At 28.3% G+C, this 23,830-nt stretch overlaps 1 protein-coding gene across 4 annotated transcripts in view; it reads left to right on the top strand.

Annotated features, from left to right (window-relative positions):
- LOC129968650 (far upstream element-binding protein 1-like) overlaps positions 1-21,880 on the top strand; it is a 35,971-nt gene extending 14,091 nt beyond the window's left edge. For 2 of the 4 annotated variants that reach the window (XM_056082755.1, XM_056082757.1), the window contains exons 12-19: positions 1,022-1,175; positions 1,275-1,444; positions 2,232-2,296; positions 2,512-2,609; positions 2,693-2,854; positions 3,313-3,491; positions 18,009-18,363; positions 21,131-21,880. In XM_056082755.1, coding sequence (XP_055938730.1) covers positions 1,022-1,175; positions 1,275-1,444; positions 2,232-2,296; positions 2,512-2,609; positions 2,693-2,854; positions 3,313-3,491; positions 18,009-18,359 — 1,179 coding nt within the window. In that variant the 3' untranslated portion in view covers positions 18,360-18,363; positions 21,131-21,880. The remainder of the gene's footprint in view (positions 1-1,021; positions 1,176-1,274; positions 1,445-2,231; positions 2,297-2,511; positions 2,610-2,692; positions 2,855-3,312; positions 3,492-18,008; positions 18,364-21,130) is intronic. The other 2 variants (XR_008784437.1, XM_056082756.1) reach the window with 2 other exon arrangements.
- The last annotated feature ends 1,950 nt before the right edge of the window (positions 21,881-23,830 follow it).

Below are 23,830 nucleotides of genomic sequence, written 5' to 3'. Positions count from 1 at the left end.
ATATGGGAAAACAGGGGCCTTATTAGTCCTTCCAAAAAAAAAGGGCGAAAAATTCTGTGCCAGTTCAAAAAAAAAAAAATCATAATTAATATTTGTATCTAAAGGAATGAAGGAGAAGGTGATATATCAAGTCTAAAAACCTCCAATTTGTCTGAAAATAAACTGATTTTGAATTTTTTTTTAATTCAAAAATTTATCATTTACAGCTGAATTTTTATGGCCATTAAAACTTATTGCCTCACATTCGTCCATTAATGTATTCAATGATACATCGGAAATATTTTCATATATGTCTATTGAAAGTGAAATAGCTAAAAATAGACAATACAAAAATGTCGTATCTTATTTGATAAAGATTAGCCCTATGAAACAGATAGCTAAAAATCTGCAGAAATTTATACCTAAATATATAAACTGACAAAAATGAATAAATATTTAAAAAAAAAAAATCTGGCTTTGTAATAAGCTTAATCATTAATTTGTGTATTTTATTTCACCAAATCCTTAATTTTGTGACTTAGAATTAAAGAACATGAGAGGTAATGTACCTCCTCATTTATTTATAAACTTTTTGCTAAATTCTAGATAATAAATAAAGTTAAATTGTTTTTTTTTTCTGTATGTAAATATAAACCTTTTTATAATAGGTTATTTCGAATAATGTTAAATGTTGCTTCCTTTCCTTGCTTTTTCCGCTCCTTAAAATCATATCCCATTATAACTGGTACATGAGTGCAATTTGCACAATTCCTTTTATCTTGAATATATGTACAGGGAAAACACAGGAAATTTGTTTTTCCAGATTTGAGTGGCAATCCTGTTGCTATATTTGATATAATGAATATTTTTTTCACATTTCTTTGTGTTTCACTTTTGTATTCTTTGTGTTTCACTTTTTTGTATTTTTCTTGCTTTTTGAAAAGAGAATCTTGAATTATTTGTGCTTCATACTTAAATTTTGTTATATGTCGTAACATAAAATTTGGCTGGAAATATATATCAAAGTCTTTTTCTTCTTCAGGTCAGAGATCAACAGAATGTGGGACGAGGACGTGGTAGAGGGCGTCCTGATGGTAGTGGTCCAAATTTTGGAAATAATCCTAGAAATAGACCAGATCTTCCAGAAATTCACTATGCTGTTCCTGCAAATAAGTGCGGTCTAGTCATTGGAAAAGGTACATTAAGAAGAATTTTATATTTTAAAAAATTTTTCATTTACATTAGTTTTATTATAGCTAATTGAATAATTTTAAATGTTCTTTATTTATATTCAGGCGGTGAAACAGTCAAAAACATAAATCAAGTTTCTGGGGCTTATGTGGCACTATCTGCCTTACCTCCACCTAATTCCCAAGAAAAGGTTTTTGTCATTCGTGGTCAACCTCATCAGATAGATCATGCGAAAGAGCTTATTAATGAACGGATTGGTGGTGTTGGTACAGTTGTAAGTATCTGCTTGGTTTGTTTAGTAAAATGTGATTGCTGATAGCAATAATCTGACTGTAGATTTATTTGCAGAAAGTTCTGCTTGTAACTAATTTAATCTAGTATGTTAGGAATAAAGAGAGATAACTTACGAGGATACTAATATAAGTTCTCAAAATATAAATATATCATTTAACCAAAAGAATATAATTTATGAAATCTGTTTGCTAGAATAGATAAGATTTTTGGAACTGAAGGAAGAATATAGTATTATGTTGTGTTATTTTTCACTTGTAGAAGGAGGAATAAATGATGATGCGAGTTAAAAATTTGTTAATCCAACTAAAATCAAAATTCAAATTAAGTGAAAATATGTAACCAAAAATTAAAAGTGCAGTTTAGCATAAATTTTATAACAGCATACATCAGAGTTCACTTGACATGGCCATGTTATATATCTTAACCAAATCTGAAAATAAACTAAGTAGTTGCCTACATTAAAATTTTTTTAAAAAATGAGTTTTTGATGTTTCTAGAACTTTTTTTCAATATCTTGTGACCAAACTTTGTTAAGACTAAATGTTGCATTTCCCAAACAAAAATTTGGTTATCAGAAATTTTGCCAAATCATAATCAGCATATTAATGCCTTTAAACGAAATGTTTTGAATTCAGAGTTGGCTTATGGGATATTTTGATGATAAGAAAGAGTTAATATTTACTGATTTTTTTAAAAATAATTACTGTCTAAATGATTATATATTTTAACTGTTAACTTGAAAATGTTATAATTTTACTCGTTTTCAGATTCAGTCACAAAATCCTCAAAATCAACAGAATTTTAATCCACAATTTCAACAGCAACAACAATTGTAAGTACTAAATTTTTTTTCCATGATATGTTTTATAAGGAATATTTTATGATCTAAAAATCAGCAACAGAATTTGTACAATGCAATATCCTTTCAACATTTTTTATTATTTTATTTTAATGAAATGAGTAAACTAGTTTATATTTAAGCTTTAAACATATTTATACAATATCATTAAATCATTTTTGTAATCAATAATAATATTTTTATTATAGTCAGCAGCCACCTACTCAATCTCAACCTTATGCTCCTCAAGGATGGGCAAATGCTTATCAACCATGGCAAGGTCAAAGTGCTCCTACAACTGATCCTAGTGAGTTATTTAATGTTACCTCTTGGTAGTATTCCAGTTTTATTTTCTGTTTATATATAACTAATAACTTATACTCCCATCAGATGCTGCTGCTTGGGCTGCTTACTATCAATATTATGGTCAGCAGGCTCATCAGATGCAACAACCAGCTGCCCAGCAAACTTTACAACCAGGTGTTGCTCCGACTCCTGGCATGCCAACCCAGCCTGACCAAAGCCAAACCAATCCCCAGCAACCACCAGCAGGTAAGATTGTTTGTTTGAATTATATTTGTGTAAATTTCAATTTAAGATATTTTGTATTTGTTTATATTAAATCCTGGTGGAGAGACAAAGTAAAAGGAGATCAAAGACAATAAGTTTTATGTAATCATCCATCCATTCATTTCTGATTGTAGAGAGTTGATGAATTCTTAAAATGGTTTCTGCAATAATTATTATGCAGTATCTTTGTCTTATTTTCTGAAAAAATAGTTCTTTATTGTTATCATTTCCATTTAAAAATTATTTTATTTCATACTTGAAAGGGAGTTATGATTATGTTCTTATTTAATAGCTTTTTTATAGTATTTAATGGGTATCCTGAAAGTATTTCATTTTGAGAAATTGAAAAGTTAATTACGGTTTGTCTTATCTCATTAATTTTGAAAGATACTTTTTATAAATAATTTAACAATGTTGTCTTCTTTTGTTTTTCATCACAGCTACTCCTGCAGCTGCTGTTCCTGCTGCAGCAGCTCCAGTTGGTGCAGCTGTTACTCAGCAACCAGATTACAGTGCTGCTTGGGCAGAATACTATAGGTCTTTAGGCATGTTCAGAGAAGCTGAATTAATTGAAAACCAAGCTAGAACACAGATGGCTGGGACTGTTATGAATCCTCAAGTATGTTAAAATTCTGAAAATTGGAAGATTTCCTTTTTTTATTACAGAAATTTTTTTATTAAAAGTATTTGAAATACGAACAATTTTTTTTAATAAAAGTATTGATTTTGTTAAAAGTAGTTATTTTATGCTTTCGTTACATAAACATAATTAAATTTTTTTTTTATTATTATTATTTCGCTCATTTAAAGAGCAGGCTACAGGATAGAAAATTGACTTTGGGTTGATATTTAATATAATGGTAGTATTCCAGTATATATATATATATATATTCACACATACACACAGCATTTGAAGCTTTTGGCATAGCTTATATATTAATAAGTTGTTTCCATCATTAAGCAGCTGATCAGTGTTGCTATCAAGTTGCTGAGTTTGTGAGGTCAAGATTTGGTTCTTGGTGCATTAAAATTTTTTTTTTTTTTAAATCTTGCTGAAATTATTCAACTTAACAATTTACAAATAGTTCTATGTTCCTCATTTTTAATGCAAAAATAAATATGCATTCACCTAATGCCTGAATTATAATGGGAATTTAGTTTTATTGTCTTTAAATGGTAAAGTAATTTTAAGTATATTAATTACATCTTAAAGTCATTAAAGGGTTTTAATTTTTGAATTTTAATAATAACAAAATTATTTGTTCTAATCTATGACATTGTTTGTCTCAGGAAATTAAAAAGAACAGTTACTAATTTATTAAATACTTCAGCAAACTTTTTACTGACATTAATAATCAAAAAGATTTATAGAAGACATGTTAAACAATTGAATAAACAGGCAGATGTCCCCAAATTTCCATAATCAAATTTGATGAAAGGCTAGAGAAATAAAGCTTTTTTTTCATGAACACATTTATTTCAATGTCTAGATAGCATATATATATATATATATATATATATATATATATATATATATATATATATATATATATAATATAAGAATCAAATCAATAAACTGTTATCTGAGCACACTAGCCAAAACTTGAAGGAAAGAAAATGGTGGATGTGGTTGCATCTACATTTTGAAAATATTTCCTTCCTACAGCTCTTATTTAAAAAAAATTATGAGCAAATATGTCAGATTTTATCCTTTACATGATAAGATCTTTTATAATAAATTATCCTTTATTTAATTTTACATAATGCAGGTAGTAAAAATTTCTGAAGTCCAGATTTAAAATTGTTATTTAAAATTATTTGAAAAATAAAGGGCATCCACATTTATTTTTTCTGTTTATAATTTAAAGTGTTTGTAAAATATTTTTGAATAAAAAATTGAATATAATAATTATATACTGATTATAAGCCCTTTATTTTAATGTACTCATTATAATCTTCAGTTTTATTTACATAATTTTGGGAAGAAAAGTTAAAGCCCAACCACACACACAATACCCTGGTGGATATGAACCAGTATCTAGACAACTTCGCTGATTGGCTCAACAAAGGCTACAATTTACCGTTATATAAAACATGCAAAAAAAAAAAAAAATCCTCAGAATTTGTTGGCTATTTCACTTCAATGTTTTTATGAATGGATATCCTAATGGTATGCTACCATCATATTAAATCTCATCTTGAATTCAATTATTCAGCATGTAACCTCCTCTTGTTAGCTTGTGAACTGTTATAGTGTATTTGAATATTTTTTTTATATATAATGATTTAAAAAGCAATTTAGAGTAAAAATCTTTTCTTTAAAAGTTGTATTGTTTTATTTTTAAAAACTTAATTTTCCACTTATCGTGGAATTGTACAATTGAAGGTAGCTCTAAATTGTTGTAATTTATATTTCCAAAAACACTAATCTAAACTAAAACTAGTACAGTATATTTTTCTGGTTGAAAATAAGTTTTTATCATTAGCTATAGTTTGTTACAGATTTATCATCATAAATTTGCTTAAGCAAAAAATCTAAATGTGAAAATATTTTAATGATTCTGAAAAATGGCTGTAATGTTTTATAGTTTATTTCAAAATTACAGATGTCTATTTTCTTGAACTAGCTTGTAATGCTTAAAAAGTAAAGTTTCTGTAAGTAATAAATACATTCCATAGTAAAGAATATTAACAATCAAAAATTGATTTTTTTTGCATATAAATTCTGCTGTAAAAATAAACCAAGTAAAAAAAATAATAATAGTATAAATCATACAAAATATAACAACATATGCTTTCTAATGTAAATGTTTCTAATGCCAATCTGATCCCTTCCCCCCATTATAGTTTTAATGCAATGGCCTTTTTAAACATAATTTTTAAAGTTGATACAATTGCATCAAAAACTATGTAATTAAAATTGATATAGTGTAACTTTGGTTTAAAAAGATGGATTGGTATGTGCATTATTGCAAGAGAGATGTATATCATTTTTTAAAAAGGACATACCCAGATGGTTATCAAGCATACAGCATTCAATAAATAATTAGTTAATTTGTGATAGTTAAGATAAATGGTGTCATCAGGTAATGTTTAAATATTTAAAGAATGGTAAGTTATTTTATCAAAGTTCAAGAAAACATTTCGACACTAATATAGAAAAATAAAAAAAATTTCTTTTCATTCTTTTGCTTCTTAAACTCATTTATATTGTAAGTTTATTGCATTTTAATTCAAAATTTGACATATATATGTTTTAACTCTGAAATATTTGCTCAGAATTGAATAATTATGGCTTATTTCTCTTGAAAGTAATCACTTTTTTTTTTTTGTTCGTGTTAAATTATGCAGTATTCTTAATGACCATTCTGATAATAATGTAATCCCATAAGATTCTGAAACAAGATTTGTTTGAGATGTCCCTGTGGATTTTAAAATTTGTAACTCATTATTACAAAGTTAAAAATATATAATTTAAACCTTGCTTAGGATTAATCTTTCAACATTTTAAACTCATGGTGTTATTGTGAATCCTTAAAATTTTAAAACAAAATGTGCTTTGTGGCATATCTTGTGGCTGTCTTCGAACAATGTAATTTCTTGTCCATTTCAAAGAAAGAATTTTAAGTTTATGGATACAATGGTAATCAAAAATTGGTAACGTTTAACAGGATTGCTAAGTCACCTAGAAAATTGAGAAAATACAGGGAATTTAAAAATTGTCTTAAAAAAACAGGAGAAATGCATAAAATTTGAAAATTTTCATGAAAACTGGGAAAATAAGGAGAATTTTAAATTTCTAGGCTCCCCCCCCAATCTAAAAAATCCTGATCTCTAAAGATTACAAGAATAAAAGATCATAAATATATCTCCATAACAATCAATATCATTCATACTTCTATAATTCAGAAACTCACAATGTTTCTACTCTCTCTCTCTCTGTCTTTATTATTTTTTTATAGATCAGTCCAGTTTTCATTTGCAGTAAAGTTGTTCTTTTCTATAAGATTCCCAAATTGCAACTAGAGCATGCGCTTGACTTCTATAACTGCATAAAAGAATAGCATACATTTCTCTGGTGGGATTAGGAACTTAAGTCTGCAGAAGCAGTGTGGTAGTGTTGAGTCTGCCAACCTTGTATTTTTTTAATGGTTTATTATTTGTGAAACTGAGCTTATTTAATGTAAATAGATTATTTTTTGTAAAACAATGAACTGCTTAAAATCCGTATTCAGTATGAATTGGATGGATAAAAAAAAAAAAACAATGCTGATTTTGCTGAATAGGTCCGAGAAGTTCCAAAAAATCCATTTATTTTGCTCTGCTTGCTTTGTAAGAAGTTAATAAATCTAAGTAATATTGGAAATTATGTAATTACAAGTCATGCTAAAATAGGAAAACGTACAAGACTGCGTGCCAGTTCAAAAGAGTCATCATTGATGTTGGACTTGGTATCCAAAGCCCCGTTTTGATGGCCTGTACCTGCCTAGAGTCTGGTGCATTTTGCTTTCTTTCCTCTCACTTGTGGTCTTTCGAGGTTCTTTGTGATAGTTTGCAAGAAGCTCTGCGATCAATGTCCATAGACAAGAGTGGGTCTAAAATGGGTTAATACGGGTTTTGCGACCATATCCAAAGAAACTCCTGGGAATAGGAGTTAAGTGGAATATCGGATAAGATGACAGTTAAATATGAAAACATCAAATTTATTGTCTGAAAATGAACCAATTTCAAACTTTTTAGTTAACACACAATTATTTTAAAGGTGATTTTTTTGGGGGGGGGGGCATTAAAACTTGTTGCGTCACATTTATTATTAGATGCATTTAATTATATCGGAAATATTTTCACATATGTTCATTGAAAGTGAAATAGCTAAATGTATGTTCCTTGGGCTATAGAAAAATGTACTTCATTTGCATTGATTAGTTCAACGAAACTGATGGCGGAAAAATTTGCATAAATTGATGCCAAAATAAATAAATTGCCAAATATAAATAATAAAAAAAAAAGCAATCTTGCTTTATAACGTTTTTTTAAGTAAACAATAAATGATTTGTATCAACAAAAAAGTTTCGTGTTTTGTTTCATTTGTGTCCCTAATTTTGTGTGATTTACAGTTAAAGAGCATGGGAGGTAATATATCCACTCCTTAATATATAAATTTGGTTTTGCTAAATATTAGATAATAAATCAAGATAAATTCTTTTCCTCTGTATTTAAATATAAAGACTCATTCAATATGCTATTTTTTCAAATAATGCTAAATTGTTGCTTCTTCTCATTCTTTTTCCAATCCATTAAACCATATTCCATTATAACTAGCACATGAGTGCTATTTGCACATTTCATTTAAAGAAATGTTAAAAGGAATGCTTGCCACAATAAAAATATTTAAAAAGAAAACTATATATTTAAGAACTCATAATATGCTAATTAATGCATAATTGAATGATTTTTATTGTTAGTTACAAGCATTGAAATCCTTTTTCTTGGATTTGATTTACCAGAATAGCATTATGGTAAGGTCTAGATTTTGACTCTGCAGGGATTCGATAACAACAAATGGTTATACAATTTTAGCAGATACTACATCTAATGGAATACTGTAAAGAAGTTTGTTTCCTGATTGCTGAATAATTGAATTTATTGCTGCTGCTGCTGCATTCTTAACGGCTAGGTAATTTCTTCTAATCCTCACTGTAATCCTACAGTGTCCACACTGTAATCCTACAGTGCTTGATTTATTCAAAATATCCATATATAAATCTAAATTTATGTTAAATCTTTCTTATCTTATAATTCCTTTCTTGTTTATAACGAGTCATGCACCATTCGTAGTGATCATGCTCATATTGTAAGTCAATAATATTTTTTAAAAATTCTGTTGAAATCCTGCAATTCCCTAATGATTTTGCTAAAACTGAAATTACAAAGCATACTCAAGCAGGACTTCTTGAAAATATCCATATATATTTGCATATCTCTCTTGCATTATATATATATATATATATATATATATATATATATATATATATATATATATAATATTTGTTTATGATGAATCATATCTTAGTCATAGTCATGATACTCTAATCCCACAGCTTTCTGAAATTAGAATTATTTAAATACCGATGTACCATCCATACTTTTTTGCATGTCTCTTTTGCATCCATAGTGCTTTTTTTGTTTATTATAAATCATGCACCATTCTTAGTTACTGTAATAACACAGTGTTCTGAAACAGAAATTGTTAGAAATATCAAATGTCCTTTGTAAATTCTTTGCACACCTCTTTAGCATCCATTTTGCTTTTTTTTTTTGTTTATGATGAATCAATCAGTTATTGTGCTGATATTGTAATCCCACAGCGTACTGAAACAGGAATTGGAAAACATCTCATTGTACCTTGGGTAATTCTTTGCAAACCTCTTTTGTTTTTATCGTTTTTTTTTTTTTGCTTATCATGAATCATGCACCATTCTTAGTTATTGTGCTGATACTGTAATCCAACAGCATTCTGAAACATGGATTATTAAACCTTTTGATGTACCGTTTGTAATTCTTTGCACATCTCTTTTCTATCCATAATGCCTTTTTTGTTGATGATGAATCATGCAACATTCTTAGCTATTGTGCCGATTCTGAAACGGGAATTGTTAAATATATTATGTACCATTGTAAATTTTTTTGCACATCTTTTGCATTATAATTCTTTCCTTGTTTCTGATGAATCATGCATCATTCTGAGTGATCATGCTGATACTGTAATCCCACAGCGTTCTGAAACAGGAATTGTTAGAAATATTGAAAGTCCTTTGTAAATTCTTTGCACACCTCTTTAGTATCCATATTGATTTTTCTTTTGTTTATGATGAATAAGGCACCATTCTTAATTATTGTGCTGATATTGTAATCCCACTGCATTCTAATACAGAAATTGTTAAATAAATTCTTGAAATTTTTTTGCACATCTCTTTTGGACTATAATTCTTTCCTTGTTTTTGATGAATCATGCACCATTGTCAGTGATCAAGTTGATACTGTAATCCCACAGTCTTCTGAAACTAGAATTTTTAAAATACTGATGTACCATCCATAATTTTTTTGCACATCTCTTTTGTATCCATAATGCTTTTTTTGTTTGTTTGTTTGTTTATAATGAATCATGCACCATTCTTAGTAAAAGTGCTGATACTCTAATCCCACAGCGTTCTGAAACAGGAATTATTAAACATACTACTTTACCTTGAGCAATTCTTTGCATACGTCTTTTATATCCATATTACTTTTTTTGTTTATGACGAGTCATGCACCATTTTTAGTTATTGTGCTGATACTGTAATCCCACAGTATTCTTAATTAGAAATTGTTAAATATATTGATGTTCCTTTGTAAATTTTTTTAAACATTTCTTTTCCATTATAATTCTTTCCTTGTTTCTTATGAGTCATGCACCATTCTGAGTGATCATGCTGATATTGTAATCCCACAGCGTTCTGAAACAAGAATTTTTAAAATACTGATGTACCATCCATAATTTTTTGCACATCTCTATTGTATCCATAATGCATTTTTTGTTTATAATGAATCATGCACCATTCTGAGTCAAAGTGCTGATACTGTAATCCCGCAGCGTTCTTAAACAGGAATTATTAAACATATCACTATACCTTGGGTAATTCTTTTGACAGGTATTTTGTATTCATAATGTTTTGTTTATGATGAATCATGCACCATTCTTAGTCAAAGTGCTGATGCCTTAATCTCACAGCGTTCTGAAACAGGAATCATTAAACATATCACTTTACCTTGGGTAATTCTTTTGACACGCATTTTGTATTCATAATGTTTTGTTTATGATGAATCATGCACCATTCTTAGTCAAAGTGCTGATACTGTAATCCCACATCGTTCTGAAATAGAAATTGTTAAATATATTGATGTACCTATGTGAATTTTTTTACACATTTCTTTTGCATTATAATTCTTTCCTTGTTTTTGATGAAACATGCACCATTCTGAGTGATCATGCTGATACTGTAATCCCACAGCGTTCTGAAACAGGAACTGTTAGAAATATCAAATGCCCTTTATAAATTCTTTCCACACCTCTTTAGCATCCATATTGATTTTTTTTTCTTTTTTCGTTTATGATCAATTATTCACCATTCTTAATTATTGTGCTGATATTGTAATCCCACAGCGTACTAAAACAGACATTGTTAAATAAATTTTTGTAAATTTTTTTGCACATCTCTTTTGGACTATAATTCTTTCCTTGTTTCTGATGAATCATGCACCATTCTGAGTCAAAGTGCTGATACTGTAATCCCACAGCGTTCTGAAACAGGAATTATTAAACATATCACTATACCTTGGGTAATTCTTTACACACCTTTTTTGAATTCATAATGCTTTGTTTATGATGAATCATGCACCATTCTTAGTCAAAGTGCTGATACTGTAATCCCACATCGTTCTGAAACAGGAATTGTTAGAAATATCGAATGCCCTTTATAAATTCTTTCCACACCTCTTTAGCATCCATATTGATTTTTTTTGTTGTTGTTTATGATCAATTATGCACCATTCTTAATTATTTTGTTGATATTGTAATCCCACTGCGTTCTAAAACAGAAGATTTTAAATAAATTTTTGTATATTTTTTTCCACATCTCTTTTGGACTATAATTTTTTCCTTGTTTCTGATGAATCATGCACCATTCTGAGTGATCATGCTGAAATTGTAATCCCACAGCGTTCTGAAACAGGAATTATTAAACATATCACTATACCTTGGGTAATTCTTTACACACCTTTTTTGAATTCATAATGTTTTGTTTATGATGAATCATGCACCATTCTTAGTCAAAGTGCTGATACTGTAATCCCACAGCGTTCTGAAATAGAAATTGTTAAATATATTGATGTACTTATGTGAATTTTTTTACACATTTCTCTAGCATTTTAATTCTTTCCTTGTTTCTGATGAATCATGCACCATTCTGAGTGATCATGCTGATATTGTAATCCCACAGCGTTCTGAAACAGGAATTGTTAGAAATATCGAATGTTCTTTATAAATTCTTTCCACACCTCTTTAGCATCCATATTGATTTTTTTTGTTGTTTATGATCAATTATGCACCATTCTTAATTATTTTCCTGATATTGTAATCCCACTGCGTTCTAAAACAGAAAATTTTAAATAAATTTTTGTAAATTTTTTTCCACATCTCTTTTGGTCTATAATTTTTTTCTTGTTTCTGATGAATCATGCACCATTCTGAGTGATCATGCTGATATTGTAATCCCACAGCGTTCTGAAACAAGAATTTTTAAAATACTGATGTACCATCCATAATTTTTTGCGCATCTCTATTGTATCCATAATGCATTTTTTGTTTATGATGAATCATGCACCATTCTGAGTCAAAGTGCTGATACTGTAATCCCACAGCATTCTGAAACAGGAATTATTAAACATATCACTATACCTTCGGTAATTCTTTACACACCTTTTTGGAATTCATAATGCTTTGTTTATGATGAATCATGCACCATTCTTAGTCAAAGTGCTGATACTGTAATCCCACATCGTTCTGAAACAGGAATTGTTAGAAATATCGAATGCCCTTTATAAATTCTTTCCACACCTCTTTAGCATCCATATTGATTTTTTTTGTTGTTGTTTATGATCAATTATGCACCATTCTTAATTATTTTGTTGATATTGTAATCCCACTGCGTTCTAAAACAGAAGATTTTAAATAAATTTTTGTATATTTTTTTCCACATCTCTTTTGGACTATAATTTTTTCCTTGTTTCTGATGAATCATGCACCATTCTGAGTGATCATGCTGATATTGTAATCCCACAGCGTTCTGAAGCAAGAATTTTTAAAATACTGATGTACCATCCATAATTTTTTGCACATCTCTATTGTATCCATAATGCATTTTTTGTTTATGATGAATCATGCACCATTCTGAGTCAAAGTGCTGATACTGTAATCCCACATCGTTCTGAAACAGGAATTATTAAACATATCACTATACCTTGGGTAATTCTTTACACACCTTTTTTGAATTCATAATGTTTTGTTTATGATGAATCATGCACCATTCTTAGTCAAAGTGCTGATACTGTAATCCCACAGCGTTCTGAAATAGAAATTGTTAAATATATTGATGTACCTATGTGAATTTTTTTACACAAAATTCTCTTGCATTTTAATTCTTTCCTTGTTTCTGATGAATCATGCACCATTCTGAGTGATCATGCTGATATTGTAATCCCACAGCGTTCTGAAACAGGAATTGTTAGAAATATCGAATGTTCTTTATAAATTCTTTCCACACCTCTTTAGCATCCATATTGATTTTTTTTTGTTGTTTATGATCAATTATGCACCATTCTTAATTATTTTGCTGATATTGTACTCCCACTGCGTTCTAAAACAGAAAATTTTAAATAAATTTTTGTAAATTTTTTTCCACATCTCTTTTGGTCTATAATTTTTTCCTTGTTTCTGATGAATCATGCACCATTCTGAGTGATCATGCTGATATTGTAATCCCACAGCGTTCTGAAGCAAGAATTTTTAAAATACTGATGTACCATCCATAATTTTTTGCGCATCTCTATTGTATCCATAATGCATTTTTTGTTTATGATGAATCATGCACCATTCTGAGTCAAAGTGCTGATACTGTAATCCCACAGCGTTCTGAAACAGGAATTATTAAACATATCACTATACCTTGGGTAATTCTTTACACACCTTTTTTGAATTCATAATGCTTTGTTTCTGATGAATCATGCACCATTCTGAGTGATCATGCTGATATTGTAATCCCACAGCGTTCTGAAACAGGAATTGTTAGAAATATCGAATGTTCTTTATAAATTCTTTCCACACCTCTTTAGCATCCATATTGATTTTTTTTTTGTTGTTTATGATCAATTATGCACCATTCTTAATTCTTTTCCTGATATTGTAATCCCACTGCGTTCTAAAACAGAAAATTTTAAATAAATTTTTGTAAATTTTTTTCCACATCTCTTTTGGTCTATAATTTTTTCCTTGTTTCTGATGAATCATGCACCATTCTGAGTGATCATGCTGATATTGTAATCCCACAGCGTTCTGAAACAAGAATTTTTAAAATTCTGATGTACCATCCATAATTTTTTGCACATCTCTATTGTATCCATAATGCATTTTTTGTTTATGATGAATCATGCACCATTCTGAGTCAAAGTGCTGATACTGTAATCCCACAGCGTTCTGAAAAAGGAATTGTTAGAAATATCGAATGTCCTTTATAAATTCTTTCCACACCTCTTTAGCATCCATATTGAATTTTTTTTTTTGTTGTTTATGATCAATTATGCACCATTCTTAATTATTTTGCTGATATTGTAATCCCACTGCGTTCTAAAACAGAAAATTTTAAATAAATTTTTGTAAATTTTTTTCCACATCTCTTTTGGTCTATAATTTTTTCCTTGTTTCTGATGAATCATGCACCATTCTGAGTGATCATGCTGATATTGTAATCCCACAGCGTTCTGAAACAAGAATTTTTAAAATACTGATGTACCATCCATAATTTTTTGCGCATCTCTATTGTATCCATAATGCATTTTTTGTTTATGATGAATCATGCACCATTCTGAGTCAAAGTGCTGATACTGTAATCCCACAGCATTCTGAAACAGGAATTATTAAACATATCACTATACCTTCGGTAATTCTTTACACACCTTTTTTGAATTCATAATGCTTTGTTTATGATGAATCATGCACCATTCTTAGTCAAAGTGCTGATACTGTAATCCCACATCGTTCTGAAACAGGAATTGTTAGAAATATCGAATGCCCTTTATAAATTCTTTCCACACCTCTTTAGCATCCATATTGATTTTTTTTGTTGTTGTTTATGATCAATTATGCACCATTCTTAATTATTTTGCTGATATTGTAATCCCACTGCGTTCTAAAACATAAAATTTTAAATAAATTTTTGTAAATTTTTTTCCACATCTCTTTTGGACTATAATTTTTTCCTTGTTTCTGATTAATCATGCACCATTCTGAGTGATCATGCTGAAATTGTAATCCCACAGCGTTCTGAAACAAGAATTTTTAAAATATTGATGTACCATCCATAATTTTTTGCACATCTCTTTTGTATCCATAATACTTTTTTTTTTTAAATGATGAATCATGCACCATTCTTAGTCAAAGTGCTGATACCGTAGTCCCTCAGCGTTCTTAAACTGGAATTGTTAGAAATATTGATATACCTTTTTCAATTTTTTTGCACGTCTTTTGGATTCTTAATGCTTTTCAGGTTTATAATGAATCGATCACTTTTCTTAGTTATTGTGCTGATACTGTAATCCCTCAGTATACTGAAACAGGAATTATTAAGCATGCTACTGTAGCTTGGTTAATTCTTTGCATACTTCTTTTATATCCATATTGCTTTTTTTGTTTCTGATGAATCATGCACCATTCTAAGTGATCATGCTGATACTGTAATCTCACAACGTTCTGAAACAAAAATTATTAAAATAGGGATGTACCATCTATAATTTATTGCATATTTTTTTTGTATCCATAATGCATTTTTTGTTTATAATGATTCATGCACCATTCTGAGTGAACGTGCTGATACTGCAATCCCACAGCGTTCTGAAACAGGAATTGTTAGAAATATAGATATACCTTTTTCAATTTTTTGCACATATCTTTTGGATCCTTAATGCTACTCAGTTTTGTTTTATGAGGAATCATGCACCATTGTGTGTGATCATGCTGATACTGTAATCCCACAGCATTCTGAAACAAGAATTGTTAAACATATTAATGTACCTTTGAAGTTCATAATGATAAGACGAGCGATAAGCTGATGAATGTAGCTAATAGCAACCCAAATGAAAATTTTGGAATTATCAGTTGATCAACACAATTTTTCCTCAATTTATTATTTTTTTGTTATATGGAAATTTTATTCAATATATTGAAGTATATCTTAATGAAAATCCACATTTTCTCTTTAAAAAAATTCTGGAATACATATTTCTTTTTCTTGTTTTACATATGTATACAGATTTTTTTATTTATATTATTTTGATATTTATGATTTGTCAACTTAACTGAATCCATTAGGGCTTATATTCATTCATAAGGAGTAAATTCATTTCAATTTTATCTTGTCTGAAACCAAAAGGAATTCTATTACTTGGCCAATATGAATGTGTACTTGGTAATGGTCATGTAAAAACTTCCATCATCTTTTAAAGTAGATTCTTTTAAATACTTTCAAATGTTCTAAAAGAATTATTGATATAGTTATATTTTCTTACTATGAATATTGTTTACTGTATACAATTTCCTTGTTAGAAGTTTATTTAGAAACTAAATATTTTTTAGAGAAAATATTAGTTTTTTTTATAAATATAATATGACTTCTATTTAATTTTAATTAATTTATTTCCATTTTTTTTTCTCCTGCTAAACTATGTTTACTGCTAAATTTTATACTTTTTTATAGTATATCTTTTTTCAGATTATCTTAATCTACACTGATTAAAACTTGTATGGGTATCCATTATGAGCAATATTTAAATCGCTCTTCTTTATTGAATTTGAAAAATTTTAGATGGGGGGGAAAAAAGATTTTTTTAATGCTCTCTTATCATTTGCTTTTGCATTTCTAAGTCATCTTAAACAAGTAATATAAAAAAAATTATTCAAATCCTACTTAGGTAAACAAAGAATTCCTGTGGCCGTGACGAGACCCAGACCTTCGCAACGTCCTTGAGTGCTTTCCTTTCAGATGTTTTTTCAGGGGGCCAAACACGTGAAAATCACAGGGCGATATGTCCATGCTGTAGGGCTGATGGTCGAGCTGCTTTCACTTGAACTTGGTCAGTTCCGCGTGTGTGACTCTGGAGATGTGTGGACGCGCATTATCATGGAGCAGAACCACACCCTTCGCGAGTAGCCCCGGACTTTTGTTCTTAGTGGACCTGCGTAGTTGTCAGAATGTCTCACAGTACACATTGGCTCGAGGAATTCAACAAGTGGCAGACCTTGGATGCCGAACTCAAGGACGCTGTGTAAGGCTGGGGCTGGTCACGGCCACAGGAACTCTGGGAACAAGGAATCCTTTGGCTCGTTAATCAATGGGATCGTTGTGCTTAGGCCTATGGTGTATACTTTGAATAAAGTCTTCATTTATACCCACATAGTCGTTTTGTATCTTTTCATTTGAACACCCTTTGTATAATGTTTATAGAGATTTTTTGAAATTGCATTTATTCCAAAATGAGGACATGTGCTTGAGTTACACATATGCACGTGTATATACAATCTATATTTATGCTATAAATAATTGGGAAAAAAATATTCAGTTATAATTGAACAGATCTAGTGCTATGTGTGTTTGTTCCTTGTTTAGGAAGAAAAAAAATAATGCATCCCTATAAACAGAAAATATTACTTCAGCACTTTTATTCTCCCGAAAGATTGCAGTTTTCCTAGTAATTGTCTGAAATTTTTGCATGATTACCAAACATTAGCACATTATTGGCTATTAGTTGATCTCATAACACGTGAGAGAGTGATTGTGTTATTTGCTATTGTCAAATAAAAGGAATTCATACATGATCAATTTAGTCTTTTGTAATTCTATGTATACCCTGTATAAACTGCATGCCATTGGCAAAGCTTAGGCTCAATTGCATGTCCCTGGCAAACAGTTAAATTTTATTGACTAATATGATACCTTCAGCGATTAATTGCTAGCATATAGGTAATAACCAGTACCCTCTATATAAAGAATATACATAAACTGAAAGATAATTGTACATTGCAGAAATTAGTTGTAATACCGAAAATATTAATTCAAAAGAATATTGCAGTATGATATAAATATGCGTTTCATTATTTTGAGTATTTCTCAAATATTCTTGGAGTGATTTGTCACTGCTCATTTTGTCTTCCAATTGAAAATAAATATTTTCAAGAATTTTTTCTTCCAAAATTTTACCTGAGAAATGGAGTGGTGAATGTTTTTGAATGCTTTGAATTTACTATATTCTTATATTTATTTTTCCTTAGACTGGACAAACTTTCCCACAAGGACAGCCAACAACAACAGCTCCTGCTCCAGCAGCTGCTCCTCAGCCTACTCCGCAACCTGCTGCTCCACCAGCTCAACCTCCTCCAGCTTCTGTTCCTCCTGCTGCTCCTCCAGTACAGCAGCCACCAAGTGGGGCTCAGCAGCCCCCTGCTCCTACAGGGGTTCCTGCACCTCCTGGTCATCCTCAACCATTTCCACCAACTGGGCATCAGGGGCAGTGGCCTACACCTTTTGCCCAACCCTTTGGGCAACAACAACCTAATGCATTTGTTGGATATAATTACCCAAATTATGGGCAACAGTCATTTACTGCTGCAGCTCCACAATAAAAATGTAAGTATCTTTAATTTGATTTTATGATCTTAAAAATATGTTTTTCACTGCTCATTAATATATACATATATACATGACGAAAATGTGTTTCATCTCTTCTTCAAATCTATTTATGGGACATTTGCTTGAATATTCAATTTTTTAAAAATAATGTTCTGTTTATTTTAAGAAAATGGGGAATCCTTAACTTTTGGAATTTCACATTTTATAAATTGAGGGAGTGGGCAGTAAATATAATCTTGCTCTACTCTTAAAACAAAAATTTTCATATTTTCATTTAATATGAATGTTTAGAATTGCTTTTTTTTTTTTTTTTTTTTTTTTTAAGTTCTTCAGTATTATTATTATTATTATTATTTTCCTTCTCATATTTTTCCAGATATTTAATAGCAACTTTTAAATGTTCTCAAAGAATTAGGGTTTAGTCAATTATTAGTGGCTAAATTTCGAAATTTTTTTTCCTTTATAAAAAATGATGCTCCCCTCTTCCTCATTATTTATTTTTATTAATTGAATTTATTTGAATTAATTTTTATTAATTCAAATAAATTGAATTTGAATTAATAAATATTGAATTTATTTTTATTAATTTTTTATTATTACTTATTTGGGAAATAGGGCATTTAAAGAAAAAGTGAATCCAAATCTTTTCAAAAAGAAACTGTATTTTTAGTAAATTTGGTATAATCATCCTCTAGATTATCTCTATTTTCTTGAAGTTTCTTCTTTGGGTGATGATAGACATATAGTTATTTAATTCTAAAAGATTTTTTTTTTAATGTATGTAAGAAAATTTTGCTTAGTTGCAATATACATTTGAGATCTATATTATAGCTTCATTTCTGGTATATAAATATTACTTTATTTTTCAATATTTATTTATTTATTGTTTTGTCATGTGTTATATATGTTTGTTAAAATCAAAAATTAAATTTATAAGCATTTTTTAAGGATCATTAATTAATAACTGTATTTTCTATTTTGTTTATTTCTTCTAAATTTATTTAGCAGATAAAAACTCACTCAACTAATGAATCTATAATTGTTTTACTTGCAGAAATAATGATGTAATCAATATTTAATTTGAATTCCTAATTTTTCTAATTATAATAAACCTACATTGAAAAACAATTCTGTAGTTTCTTTCTTATTACGTGTATGATATAAATTAAAGATTATTGGTAAATTTTGGTCCTCCCCCCATCTGCTTCTAGTATATATAAATATGCTACATATTTTGATATAAATATTATGGTTACTTATGTTGAATTATTTGAAAATATTCTTCTAATTTCTGTATTTTATGTATATTGAAATTACAAGATTTGTGCACTATTGGTACACTTTAACAATTCTTTCATTAAAAAAAAATATGTGATGCTGTTTGTGATACTATTTCTTAATCAAAATTCTACTTATTTTTTAAAATTAAAAATGTGTTAAAATTTATCTTTTGCTTTAAATTTTAGAACCGTGGTATTGATTCTACTATATGTATTGATTAGTCATTGGTTTCTTATGTGATTTTATATTTGATCTAATAAAATTGTTCTTTTTGTGATGTTGTTACCAAGAAATTTCTGGAATTTGAATTATTTTAATATTCAAGGAACTGGGCTTTATTATATAATTTTGAAATATTTTTTATTTGTATTTTGTATCTTGGTTTGAAAGCTGAATAGATTATAATTACATTTTTCATCATCCATATTGTGTATACTTTAATACAAAAGGTAAAATAAATTTATAAAATATTAAAGAAGTAGTTATTAATGTAACAAAAGGTTTGATTTAAAAAAAAATCAAGTACTTTCTTATGGACAATAGGAATGTTTTATATGACTATAGTACAAATTGTTAGTTATGTAGAAATTTTTACTCTTCTCTGAACTTTCCAATTTTGAATTCTGGTTTGAATGGGGAGACCTTCATTTGGTTGATTGATAGTTGTAAGTGGATTTTTTTTTCTGGTTCTGACAAGATACTTGCGTTTCAAGATAGTTTTCTTTTCTTGTACTTTTTTTATTGGCTGTTCTAACGGGTAAGATTTTGATTTGTCTAGACAATTTTTAAGCTTCATTTGTGAGTATTCTTTTTTTTTTTTACTTGTGAATTTTTTTTTTATTGTGATAGTTATTCTTTGTATTTGATCAAACAATATATTTTAACTGCATTTTTTAAAAAAAAAATGTTTTCTATTAATTTTCATGATATATATGTATTTTATGAAGATTCTAAATATTATTTAATATGGCTAATAGTGTTTTTTTTAATCTAATTTTGTTTTGAGTCCTTTTTCACTCTATGATAAATTTTAGGCTTTATAATTATTTATTATGTTTGTATTAAGTCTTTTCTATTTTCATTATTGTATTTTTGGATATACTTTTGATATATATTGATCAAGGTATAAATATTTTTTTTGAGTTTTAGTTATCATTGCATGAAATGTTTTATTGGTGGTTGTAAAGTTGGCTGTTTTTTCTTTGTATGATATTGTACTTAAGGTATCTACTTTGTCAATATTTAGCTTGCTTTTTTTAAACTTTTAATATAATTTTAATCTGCTCTTCAGATTATATTATATATTGGAATGTTGACATTCATGTGATTTCTGTGACAATTTTTTTCTGAATTAATTCCTTGTCCTTGTTCTGAAAAAAGGTTTGATGGATTTTCTTTTCTCTTTTTTTCTATTATTCATTATTGGTAGTTCATTTATTTTGGTTGCTTTTTTTGTTCTGATGAGGCTTGTATTATACTACAGATGATCAATTACAATTGATGGCATTGCTTAGGGCCAACTCAAAATTAAAGCTCCTTCTGGTATCCTTTGCACAAGGCGTTCCAGATCTTTCTGGGAGCCTATTTCTATCTGTTAAGGTAAGATGCGGTAAGTAGGGTCGCACGTTTAACAAATGGATTGCTCACCAGTAATTGACTAATCTCCTTCCCTTATAGGTATTTTGTTTTAAATTATGTGTATGAAATATGCAATTTTTTGTTGTGTTCTTTTGCAGAGAACCTTGCTGATATAAATTTCATTTTTGTCATCTGATGCTGTCCTATGAATATGAAGTTTTATCCATTATGTCATGTTGTGTGCTCAAAATGAATAATGCTTATGGAAAAAGTAACAGAATGTCATAGTGTATCTTATTATTCTTCTGAAAATAGTGCAAATTGAATACTTTGTACATTTTATCTATTTTTCATGCTTTCTCTTACTTACCAGGGACTAGATCAGAAAACAGATATCAGCAAAATCAAACATTCCCAGATTACCTTTTTAGTTTTATTTTGTTTAGTTTTTTTAGATTAATAGCTACAAGTCTTGGGCTCTTAATGACTGCTACTACTGACTCCCCATTCAGTTAAATGGTATAATTTGGAATGAGTTGATTTATTGCCTTTTATGTATATACAATTCTTGAGCATTTGTCCATCATGATTGTTTTCATTTTTAAGTTACCATCTTGTGTAGTTCATTCATGTATAATAAAATCCATTCCATGATTGTGTTGTTTATTTTTATGCTTCTGTTGTGTGTTAACAACTTTTTTTTTATTCCAGCAAATAATTTGACAACAATTATGGTGAGAATTAGGAACTATTTTTGATTTAAATACTTTTTTTGTTACTTTGTCATGTCTTGATCTATGATTTATATTGTTTTAATACAATTTTAGTCAATTTGTTAAGATAAGTTACTTAAGTTTCAATAAAAGTAAACTGTGTTCATTAGCATTCATTTTTTTAAATGTCTGTTCTAATGTAAGCTTTATAAAATGGATGAAAGAAAGAAATTCTTGATAGAATTATATTTAGCAAGTTACCAATAATTGTTCCTAAAATTTCTAACCAACTAACTAATTTAAATAACTAAAAAAAATCATACAGTATTAAAATGAAAACTTTTAAATTAATAAATGACAGTTGAATTTTCTTTTATCTCATGTATTAAATTGTTATATATGAATTTTTGAAATATAACGATGTTATGAAGAATTTGTCTGAGAACTACTTAACTTGAATGTATTTAGTTTTTAATTCTTATCGATATTTAATAGTTATGTATCATTCATTTATGAGAAATTGATTATTTTTGCTTGAAATAATGATAAATTATACTTTAAGAGAACTGAACTGATTGTTTGGAATTTTTCTAAGTGAACTTATTTATAGTTTGATCATAATTTAGTTGCATATTTTTATTATTTTATCTAGAATCATTCTGGCAAAACAGTTGAATTATCTATGAATTAACTGAATTTTAAAAAACCTGATTGAAAGAACTTTCATTTATTCAAAAAATAGTTTTTTCTTTCAATAAATACACAAAGAATTTTATAAACTGTTGCTGAATTCTTTTTAATTTGAAATCTTATTTTAATGCAAGTCATACTTCAAGAAATAGGAATTATCCAGTTATATGCTTTTTAAATGACATTGTGATCACTTTTTAGGGAAGACAAATGATATCATCTTATAAATCATGCTTTTCATATTTGTAAATTTTATTTCTTTGGTCTATATTTTCTATAGACAAAAGTTTCTATCGTACTTTTCATATTTGTAAGTCTTTTGTCATATTTATTTTGATGTGCACGCAGGTATCACTGTATAAAATGTATCTAGAATTATGTGAAGTTAAGAAACTAAATCTTCATGGGACCATAAAATTTAATTTTAAGAATTTGATGCATCTTTTGTCAATAACAAATAGTGACATTAAAACTCAATGGTTAAAATTTAATTAGATTCTCACTGATATATAGAATTCTATTTTTGGAAGATAAATTTCATCTGCATATTAAATGGAATCGAATGTTTTTTGTAACTGGCATGAAATTAGAAACAGGCTTAGCTAACATATAAAAATCTAAAGTATTATTACTAAAAAACATTTAACCTTCAAGAATTTAAAAAAATTTTTGTTAACTACTCCATGAAATTTTTTTTACCCATATCAAATTAATCTATTATCTGCAAATATTCATGTTTAAAAAAGTGCCCTCTTTTTGTAATTTTATTTTGAAATTTTATAAATGTTTTTTAATTTTTCAACTTTTTAGAAATAATTATTTTAAGTCTTTTGTCTAATTTTTGTAAAATATTTTGATTGCATTTGAAAAATAAAATTCTTACTGTAATCAAAATTAATGCCATGTTTTTTTTTTTTTTTTTTTCTGAAAAGTATATTGATGCTTTTAAATCTGTTTTGAATTAGTAATTTTTATAACTTCGTATATGTTGAGTTTTATGACAGGTCTCCTGGGGACATCAAAGAATGATTAGAACATTCCTTCTAAACAAAGTATGTTTTATAACAAATGATTGAGCTAAAGTATTTCAGAAATTGAAATGATGCTTATTGTTAATTTTAATAAAATTTCTACTTTTCCAAATTATTTCTTTGATTATAATTTATTTATATATATATAAAGCCAGTGTACCTAAACAGTTC

The sequence above is a fragment of the Argiope bruennichi genome, chromosome 5, assembly GCF_947563725.1.
Source record: "Argiope bruennichi chromosome 5, qqArgBrue1.1, whole genome shotgun sequence".
In the NCBI taxonomy this organism is placed as follows: domain Eukaryota; kingdom Metazoa; phylum Arthropoda; class Arachnida; order Araneae; family Araneidae; genus Argiope; species Argiope bruennichi.
This window is presented reverse-complemented; position numbering and strand designations above follow the sequence as displayed.